Below are 11,004 nucleotides of genomic sequence, written 5' to 3'. Positions count from 1 at the left end.
TTAAGGCAGTCCACATTATATATACAAACATATATACAAATACACTTTTTAAAAATTGATATTGATTGAATTGCTTTCTGACAGGGACCGTTACATTCAACGAAAGAACATGTTGGCCCCATACTTTTGGCTCCGTGTGTATATAAACATTTCACCTAACCACCTACGGATTTTTCTGTTCGCCTGGTACTTGAAATCGAAACCAATTCATTTTCATAACCAATTTTTCGATTTCCGACACCAGGCGAACATAATCCGTAGCAAGTTGCTGCTGGTACTTAAACTTTTTAGACATTCTGGAAAACAACCGTTATTTGGCCAAAGCTCATAGAGATGCCCATTTCACCTTACCACCTACGGATTTTTCTGTTCGCCTGGTACTTGAAGTCGAAAACTGCCCGACAAATTTAATCAAAATCCCATACAATCAAAGTCAATAGAAATTACAAATCCAAAATACCTTACTTGCTCGTCGAGAAAATAGTCAAATTGCCTGATTTCTTAATTTCAGACACCAGGCGAACATAAACGTTTAGTAGGCGTAAAACGATCAGCTGATTAGCTTATTCCAAGCTTACTTAGAGATGCCCCCGTGATTTCTTCCTTTTGGCACGGCCTAAGCAAATACATAGGACTTAACTGTTACTTCGTGCATATCGTGACAAGATCGTGACAATCTCGTGACAAGTTCCTGACACGGCCAGGGATGCTCATCTCTGGTCTGCGTTTGGCTCACAGCTAACGGTTCTTTCGCATGGTGATCAGTTCCTATTGGTCAGTAGGGGTGGGGAAATAGGTAAAGGGACGCCATCTTGACAATTAACAGTTATTCAAGTTCACTTGCTAAAAGTACCAGCTGCCACTTGCTAAGATTTCTGTTTGCCTGGTTTCTGAGAGCCACAAATCCAGCATTTTGACTGAAAAAATGTTACGATATGTTGAAGTAAATGGGCGATGATTGCCAAAAAACGTAGTTTGCTTGGGTCAAAAAATAGGTAGAAGGATTTCAGACAAAAATACCATAGTTGCTTGCAGTTTATCAGTCGTAACTTGGTCAAAACGAGGCGCACAGCGGAAAGAGCGACTGTTTTGAACAGCTAACAGCCTAGGCTACCGATCCCGATCATATTCCGGTAAATTTATTTTTTTGACTAAATTTCACATTTTTCATAAGGGGTAACATCGTCTATTTTTGCGAAAATCCGTCAAAAATTAAAGTTTCCGGGCTTGAATGCCAATCGATTGGGAATTTTATTACGAGCTCAACGAGGTATGACATTCCCAATTCCGACTTTATTTTGCAAAATGATTGCCAAAAAACGTAGTTTGCTTGGGTCAAAAAATAGGTAGAAGGATTTCAGACAAAAATACCATAGTTGTTTGCAGTTTTTCAGTCGTAACTTGGTCAAAACGAGGCGCACAGCGGAAAGAGCGACTGTTTTGAACAGCTAACAACCTAGGCTACCGATCCCGATCATATTCCGGTAAATTTATTTTTTGACTAAATTTCACATTTTTCATAAGGGGTAACATCGTCTATTTTTGCGAAAATCCGTCAAAAATTAAAGTTTCCGGGCTTGAATGCCAATCGATTGGGAATTTAATTACGAGCTCAACGAGGTATGACATTCCAAATTCCGACTTAATTTTGCTAAATGATTGCCAAAAAACGTAGTTTGCTTGGGTCAAAAAATAGGTAGAAGGATTTCAGACAAAAATACCATAGTTGTTTGCAGTTTAGCAGCCGTAACTTGGTCAAAACGAGGCGCACAGCGGAAAGAGCGACTGTTTTGAACAGCTAACAGCCTAGGCTACCGATCCCGATCATATTCCGGTAAATTTATTTTTTGACTAAATTTCACATTTTTCATAAGGGGTAACATCGTCTATTTTTGCGAAAATCCGTCAAAAATTAAAGTTTCCGGGCTTGAATGCCAATCGATTGGGAATTTTATTACGAGCTCAACGAGGTATGACATTCCCAATTCCGACTTTATTTTGCAAAATGATTGCCAAAAAACGTAGTTTGCTTGGGTCAAAAAATAGGTAGAAGGATTTCAGACAAAAATACCATAGTTGCTTGCAGTTTATCAGTCGTAACTTGGTCAAAACGAGGCGCACAGCGGAAAGACCGACTGTTTTGAACAGCTAACAGCCTAGGCTACCGATCCCGATCATATTCCGGTAAATTTATTTTTTGACTAAATTTCACATTTTTCATAAGGGGTAACATCGTCTATTTTTGCGAAAATCCGTCAAAAATTAAAGTTTCCGGGCTTGAATGCCAATCGATTGGGAATTTTATTACGAGCTCGACGAGGTATGACATTCCCAATTCCGACTTTATTTTGCAAAATGATTGCCAAAAAACGTAGTTTGCTTGGGTCAAAAAATAGGTAGAAGGATTTCAGACAAAAATACCATAGTTGCTTGCAGTTTATCAGTCGTAACTTGGTCAAAACGAGGCGCACAGCGGAAAGACCGACTGTTTTGAACAGCTAACAGCCTAGGCTACCGATCCCGATCATATTCCGGTAAATTTATTTTTTGACTAAATTTCACATTTTTCATAAGGGGTAACATCGTCTATTTTTGCGAAAATCCGTCAAAAATTAAAGTTTCCGGGCTTGAATGCCAATCGATTGGGAATTTAATTACGAGCTCAACGAGGTATGACATTCCAAATTCCGACTTAATTTTGCTAAATGATTGCCAAAAAACGTAGTTTGCTTGGGTCAAAAAATAGGTAGAAGGATTTCAGACAAAAATACCATAGTTGTTTGCAGTTTAGCAGCCGTAACTTGGTCAAAACGAGGCGCACAGCGGAAAGAGCGACTGTTTTGAACAGCTAACAGCCTAGGCTACCGATCCCGATCATATTCCGGTAAATTTATTTTTTGACTAAATTTCACATTTTTCATAAGGGGTAACATCGTCTATTTTTGCGAAAATCCGTCAAAAATTAAAGTTTCCGGGCTTGAATGCCAATCGATTGGGAATTTTATTACGAGCTCAACGAGGTATGACATTCCCAATTCCGACTTTATTTTGCAAAATGATTGCCAAAAAACGTAGTTTGCTTGGGTCAAAAAATAGGTAGAAGGATTTCAGACAAAAATACCATAGTTGTTTGCAGTTTATCAGTCGTAACTTGGTCAAAACGAGGCGCACAGCGGAAAGAGCGACTGTTTTGAACAGCTAACAGCCTAGGCTACCGATCCCGATCATATTCCGGTAAATTTATTTTTTTGACTAAATTTCACATTTTTCATAAGGGGTAACATCGTCTATTTTTGCGAAAATCCGTCAAAAATTAAAGTTTCCGGGCTTGAATGCCAATCGATTGGGAATTTTATTACGAGCTCAACGAGGTATGACATTCCCAATTCCGACTTTATTTTGCAAAATGATTGCCAAAAAACGTAGTTTGCTTGGGTCAAAAAATAGGTAGAAGGATTTCAGACAAAAATACCATAGTTGCTTGCAGTTTATCAGTCGTAACTTGGTCAAAACGAGGCGCACAGCGGAAAGACCGACTGTTTTGAACAGCTAACAGCCTAGGCTACCGATCCCGATCATATTCCGGTAAATTTATTTTTTGACTAAATTTCACATTTTTCATAAGGGGTAACATCGTCTATTTTTGCGAAAATCCGTCAAAAATTAAAGTTTCCGGGCTTGAATGCCAATCGATTGGGAATTTTATTACGAGCTCGACGAGGTATGACATTCCCAATTCCGACTTTATTTTGCAAAATGATTGCCAAAAAACGTAGTTTGCTTGGGTCAAAAAATAGGTAGAAGGATTTCAGACAAAAATACCATAGTTGCTTGCAGTTTATCAGTCGTAACTTGGTCAAAACGAGGCGCACAGCGGAAAGACCGACTGTTTTGAACAGCTAACAGCCTAGGCTACCGATCCCGATCATATTCCGGTAAATTTATTTTTTGACTAAATTTCACATTTTTCATAAGGGGTAACATCGTCTATTTTTGCGAAAATCCGTCAAAAATTAAAGTTTCCGGGCTTGAATGCCAATCGATTGGGAATTTTATTACGAGCTCAACGAGGTATGACATTCCCAATTCCGACTTTATTTTGCAAAATGATTGCCAAAAAACGTAGTTTGCTTGGGTCAAAAAATAGGTAGAAGGATTTCAGACAAAAATACCATAGTTGCTTGCAGTTTATCAGTCGTAACTTGGTCAAAACGAGGCGCACAGCGGAAAGACCGACTGTTTTGAACAGCTAACAGCCTAGGCTACCGATCCCGATCATATTCCGGTAAATTTATTTTTTGACTAAATTTCACATTTTTCATAAGGGGTAACATCGTCTATTTTTGCGAAAATCCGTCAAAAATTAAAGTTTCCGGGCTTGAATGCCAATCGATTGGGAATTTAATTACGAGCTCAACGAGGTATGACATTCCAAATTCCGACTTAATTTTGCTAAATGATTGCCAAAAAACGTAGTTTGCTTGGGTCAAAAAATAGGTAGAAGGATTTCAGACAAAAATACCATAGTTGTTTGCAGTTTAGCAGCCGTAACTTGGTCAAAACGAGGCGCACAGCGGAAAGAGCGACTGTTTTGAACAGCTAACAGCCTAGGCTACCGATCCCGATCATATTCCGGTAAATTTATTTTTTGACTAAATTTCACATTTTTCATAAGGGGTAACATCGTCTATTTTTGCGAAAATCCGTCAAAAATTAAAGTTTCCGGGCTTGAATGCCAATCGATTGGGAATTTTATTACGAGCTCGACGAGGTATGACATTCCCAATTCCGACTTTATTTTGCAAAATGATTGCCAAAAAACGTAGTTTGCTTAAAGTTTCCGGGCTTGAATGCCAATCGATTGGGAATTTTATTACGAGCTCGACGAGGTATGACATTCCCAATTCCGACTTTATTTTGCAAAATGATTGCCAAAAAACGTAGTTTGCTTGGGTCAAAAAATAGGTAGAAGGATTTCAGACAAAAATACCATAGTTGCTTGCAGTTTATCAGTCGTAACTTGGTCAAAACGAGGCGCACAGCGGAAAGACCGACTGTTTTGAACAGCTAACAGCCTAGGCTACCGATCCCGATCATATTCCGGTAAATTTATTTTTTGACTAAATTTCACATTTTTCATAAGGGGTAACATCGTCTATTTTTGCGAAAATCCGTCAAAAATTAAAGTTTCCGGGCTTGAATGCCAATCGATTGGGAATTTTATTACGAGCTCAACGAGGTATGACATTCCCAATTCCGACTTTATTTTGCAAAATGATTGCCAAAAAACGTAGTTTGCTTGGGTCAAAAAATAGGTAGAAGGATTTCAGACAAAAATACCATAGTTGCTTGCAGTTTATCAGTCGTAACTTGGTCAAAACGAGGCGCACAGCGGAAAGACCGACTGTTTTGAACAGCTAACAGCCTAGGCTACCGATCCCGATCATATTCCGGTAAATTTATTTTTTGACTAAATTTCACATTTTTCATAAGGGGTAACATCGTCTATTTTTGCGAAAATCCGTCAAAAATTAAAGTTTCCGGGCTTGAATGCCAATCGATTGGGAATTTAATTACGAGCTCAACGAGGTATGACATTCCAAATTCCGACTTAATTTTGCTAAATGATTGCCAAAAAACGTAGTTTGCTTGGGTCAAAAAATAGGTAGAAGGATTTCAGACAAAAATACCATAGTTGTTTGCAGTTTAGCAGCCGTAACTTGGTCAAAACGAGGCGCACAGCGGAAAGAGCGACTGTTTTGAACAGCTAACAGCCTAGGCTACCGATCCCGATCATATTCCGGTAAATTTATTTTTTGACTAAATTTCACATTTTTCATAAGGGGTAACATCGTCTATTTTTGCGAAAATCCGTCAAAAATTAAAGTTTCCGGGCTTGAATGCCAATCGATTGGGAATTTTATTACGAGCTCAACGAGGTATGACATTCCCAATTCCGACTTTATTTTGCAAAATGATTGCCAAAAAACGTAGTTTGCTTGGGTCAAAAAATAGGTAGAAGGATTTCAGACAAAAATACCATAGTTGCTTGCAGTTTTTCAGTCGTAACTTGGTCAAAACGAGGCGCACAGCGGAAAGAGCGACTGTTTTGAACAGCTAACAACCTAGGCTACCGATCCCGATCATATTCCGGTAAATTTATTTTTTGACTAAATTTCACATTTTTCATAAGGGGTAACATCGTCTATTTTTGCGAAAATCCGTCAAAAATTAAAGTTTCCGGGCTTGAATGCCAATCGATTGGGAATTTAATTACGAGCTCAACGAGGTATGACATTCCAAATTCCGACTTAATTTTGCTAAATGATTGCCAAAAAACGTAGTTTGCTTGGGTCAAAAAATAGGTAGAAGGATTTCAGACAAAAATACCATAGTTGTTTGCAGTTTAGCAGCCGTAACTTGGTCAAAACGAGGCGCACAGCGGAAAGACCGACTGTTTTGAACAGCTAACAGCCTAGGCTACCGATCCCGATCATATTCCGGTAAATTTATTTTTTGACTAAATTTCACATTTTTCATAAGGGGTAACATCGTCTATTTTTGCGAAAATCCGTCAAAAATTAAAGTTTCCGGGCTTGAATGCCAATCGATTGGGAATTTTATTACGAGCTCAACGAGGTATGACATTCCCAATTCCGACTTTATTTTGCAAAATGATTGCCAAAAAACGTAGTTTGCTTGGGTCAAAAAATAGGTAGAAGGATTTCAGACAAAAATACCATAGTTGCTTGCAGTTTATCAGTCGTAACTTGGTCAAAACGAGGCGCACAGCGGAAAGACCGACTGTTTTGAACAGCTAACAGCCTAGGCTACCGATCCCGATCATATTCCGGTAAATTTATTTTTTGACTAAATTTCACATTTTTCATAAGGGGTAACATCGTCTATTTTTGCGAAAATCCGTCAAAAATTAAAGTTTCCGGGCTTGAATGCCAATCGATTGGGAATTTTATTACGAGCTCAACGAGGTATGACATTCCCAATTCCGACTTTATTTTGCAAAATGATTGCCAAAAAACGTAGTTTGCTTGGGTCAAAAAATAGGTAGAAGGATTTCAGACAAAAATACCATAGTTGCTTGCAGTTTATCAGTCGTAACTTGGTCAAAACGAGGCGCACAGCGGAAAGACCGATTGTTTTGAAAAGCTTACAACCTAGGCTATTTCGATCACATTCCGGGAAATTTATTTTTTGACTAAATTTTAAGTACCAGGCGAACAGAAAAATCCGTAGGTGGTTAGGTGAAATGTTCTCCTGGTACTTTAAGTCCAAAATTGGCCGACAAATTTGTTCAAAACAAAAATTTTACGTTTCATAGCAAATTTCTCGATTTCCGACACCAGGCGAACATAATCCGTAGCAAGTGGCTGCTGGGACTTACCATTTTAGACATTCTGGAAAACAGCCGTTGCTTGGCGAAAGTTCACTAGAGATGGCCATTTCACCCACTAGATATGGCCATTCACATAGTCACCTACTGATTAATCTGTTTGCCTGGTATCTCAAATCCACAAATCCCCAAAATCATGCAATTCGATAAAGAAGGAAAGACAACAATTTGTTAATTAATTTTATTTATGGATCCTTTGGCTGCCCAGCGGGTTACGTGATGGTTGGGTGTTCCTATGGGTCCAAGCGGAGTGTGCTCGTGATGAATGCCAGGGCGCAGCGTTGTTGTGTGGTCACTTCCGCCTGAAGTCGCTGCTCCAGCAGAGGACTACAGGTGAAGAGCGGTGCCGACTGCTCGGGAACAACGCGATATGCGACGCGCCGCCACGTGGCCCGCACCTGCTCCAGTCGGTCCTCCTCGAGCGACTCCCGCATCGCCGGCAGATCCGAGCTTATTGCCAGCGTCAGCAGGTGGGCAATCGCCAGGCAGAGCTGCTGCTGCAGAGCATCCCGGTGATTGTACTCCTCGAAGCTGTCCAGCGCATTGGAGCGCTCCAGCCCCTCCAGGAGGGAGCGCCAGACCAGCGGTAGATGGGAGCCAAGATCCTCACGATGCACCACCTGCAGCAGCACTCCGGCGGCGTTGGTGCGCACCTTAAAGTTGGTGTGCTGCACCACCAGTTGACTCAGGGCGGGAAAGAGGATCCCAGCCAGGTGGCTGCTGGCAAGGAAGGCCCTGTGCTTCACTAGGTTTCCGATGGCATGGCAGGCGTTCCACTTTACTTTGGCGGTGCCCGAGGACCTTACGCAGTCCAACAGCTTGGACATGGCTAGCTGCATCTGGTCACCGTTCTCCGATGGCTGGAGCTGCAGGATCTGGAGTAGATTCCCCAGAGCGCGCACCGCATTGGCCCTGACCTTGTCGTTATCGCCGCAGCTTTTCATTGCCGCCTGGATGAGGCGTCCCAAAAGTTCGGCGGAAATCCTTTCAGTCGAGTTAGGAATGCCGGCCACCAAGGCGTCACTAATGTTTCCAAGCGCCCAGGCGGCTTTGATCCTCACGACCAGCTGGGGGTTCCCTATGATACGCAAGGTCAACTCCGCTGCATTCTCCAGAAATCCCAGATCTGTCTTTAACGAAGGTTGCAGCACGTAGACGGCCATTGCCCGCAGAGCTGCTCCTCTGACCAGCCCCTCTTCGTGGTCGTCGCTGGCACATCCGCTCAGAAAGGCTAGCAGCGCGGTCCTCTGACCATCCGATAGTCTCTCAAAGCTAAAAGCTCCCATGTTGGACAGGGCGTCGCAAAGTGCGCATTTCAGGGAGAATCCGGCGGCATCGTAGGCTCCATAGGTGGCGGGCAACAGGGTTAGCCAGAAGGATATCTGTAACTCCCTTTCTGACGGCTCCGGCAGCAGTCTTCCCAGCTGGTACCCGACCGAGTCCAGGCAGCGTGCGGCATAGAGCTTCACATCTGAAGCTGGATCACACAATCCGGCGGAGATTACCCTTGCCAAACGGGCCTGATGTCCCCGGAGCAGGCCAATATGCGTGGTCATTGCCTGAAGCACCTGAAAACACTCGAGGCGCACGGTGGCAGGAGTTCCGGGACCCTCCAAATACCGAAGCACCTGCCTCAGCAGCCAGGAATTGCGCGGAATGGATGGCGACACGGTGTGGACGGTACTCACATCATTTTTCTGCGCCGGACCCTCCTCCTCCTCCTCGAGTTCCACCTCCGCATCCGAGTCGCAAAGCTCCTGGTACTCTTGGACCGCGTTTGCCTGTTCTAATTGAATGTTTCTATGGCTAGGGGCAAGTCCCACCGAGCTGGCAATTTCCGGCGTAAGTTTAGCCGTGCCCACCAGCATTTCCATGACCAGCAAAGCGGACACGGCTACCTGAGGGTCTGCACTCTTGGCCAGCTTCTTGACATGGCCCACAAACCCGTAGACAAATCCCATTTCAAGCTGGTCAAAGGGCGTGGCTTGTACCAAAACGGCCAGGCACTTGAGACACTGCGTTAGCACGGGCGGCGTATACTCCCGCTCGAGGATGACACTCAAGGTGCGATATGTGGCGAACACGGAGCTGGCCAGGCTGACAGCGAAAGGCGTGAAGTTACTGGGTCCGCGCGAGCAGGCCTGGCTGAGGAACACCTTCGATCCGTAAAGCAGCTGGGAGCCCAGCTGCAAGGCCAGGGCACGACAACGGGAATTGGTGTCCCTCTGACCGATTAGTAGCAGGTGACGACTGCCACCAGAGTCTCCATCGGGGAACAGGACGTGCCAGTAGCCATACAACGAGCGTCGGGGCAATTGGTTGGTAAGGGCTCCCAGCAAGTGTAGAGCGGATATTCTCACCCTGGCCTGCTGCTGTCGGAGGTGCTTTGCTTCTGTCTGCTGATCCGAATCGGAGGGTAGGCAATTCTCGGCCGAGTCTCCAGTCAAACATCCGTAATCCTGGTTACCCATCAGCAGAACACGATCTCGCGGATTGGCCTCTGGGGGTTCACTGACTCCCTGGTTTCGTTGCTTGGCCAACGATCGCATCTTTCGAACCTTGTTCTTTCGGCCGCAGGAGCGAGAATGCTGAGCGGGCGGATGCTCCGGCTCATCCTTCTCCTGCCCATAGTCAGCTGACTGCTGGGCGGGTGGCAATTTCCTGGGCTTAACTAGGGATTCCGCTTCAGCTCCGTACTGTAGGTAGCACTGCACAAGGCCCATCACCTCAGGAAGCCGTTGAGTCGCGTAGTCGGGCTGCCTGGTAACCAGCTTCTGGAGCAGATCCAGGCTGCGCGCCAACAGCAGGGGCAGCTGCTCATCCTTGGCGGTCAGCCAGCAGCCCTCAAAGTGCATGTGGATGAGAGAGTTGGCCAGGTTCCGGCTGTGACCACTCTCCTCCTGAGACTCCTCTAGCTCAGATAACACATGTTCCTGGCACTGCAAAAGCAGCAGGGCTGCGTCTATATCTTTTACTTGGGTTAATGCGGTTAATCTTGGCCAGAATTCAGCCAGTTTCTCCTTGGGCGTCGATTTGAGCAGGGTCAGCAGCAAAGTGAGGGCCTCGGCTGACGGCTCTTGCTGTCCTTCCGCCATTAGCTCGTTCACCAGCAGGTGGGACCTTACCAGGATTATCTTTCTAGCCAGGACTAGCTCGTTGAGCCACAGCTGCCAGAGGCGCTCGAGGTGCCCTCTCGCTCTTACCTCCACGATTATCTGCCGCAAGCGATCCGCCGCCACGCCCACTGGAATGCCCAGCTGGTGGTGCAGCTCCCGGATGAGCTGCAAGTGCGCCTGGCGTTGCTCCTCCCGCTGCTCCGCTCCAGATTCCGCCTCCAGAAGCTTCTGGTGTAGATCCATTTTCATCAGTGTGGCGTATTTTATACCGTTCTTACTTTTTTCAAATACACCAAAAATACCAACTAACAGGGCAGCTTTTGGGCCGCCCAACAACAGTGCCCTGTTGTCAGCGCTTACTAACGAGCCATCTATAACAGCCCTGCGAAACAGAGAAATATACTTTTTATACCAAACAATAAATATCAAAAATACAAAGTAACGAGACCAATTCGGAATTTTCACATCTCTGTTACA

At 44.3% G+C, this 11,004-nt stretch overlaps 1 protein-coding gene across 1 annotated transcript; it reads right to left on the bottom strand.

The window, feature by feature from the left end:
• Nucleotides 1-7,578: 7,578 nt before the first annotated feature.
• Nucleotides 7,579-10,798, bottom strand: LOC119558352 (HEAT repeat-containing protein 6). Its single transcript, XM_037871851.1, has one exon. It carries the CDS (start codon nt 10,774-10,776, stop codon nt 7,645-7,647), a length of 3,132 nt encoding a protein of 1,043 aa, XP_037727779.1. The 5' UTR covers nt 10,777-10,798; the 3' UTR covers nt 7,579-7,644.
• Nucleotides 10,799-11,004: the final 206 nt, after the last annotated feature.

The sequence above is a fragment of the Drosophila subpulchrella genome, chromosome X (genome assembly GCF_014743375.2).
Source record: "Drosophila subpulchrella strain 33 F10 #4 breed RU33 chromosome X, RU_Dsub_v1.1 Primary Assembly, whole genome shotgun sequence".
Taxonomy (NCBI): domain Eukaryota; kingdom Metazoa; phylum Arthropoda; class Insecta; order Diptera; family Drosophilidae; genus Drosophila; species Drosophila subpulchrella.
The sequence above is the reverse complement of the archived record's forward strand: the minus strand, read 5'-3'. Positions and strand labels throughout refer to the sequence as shown.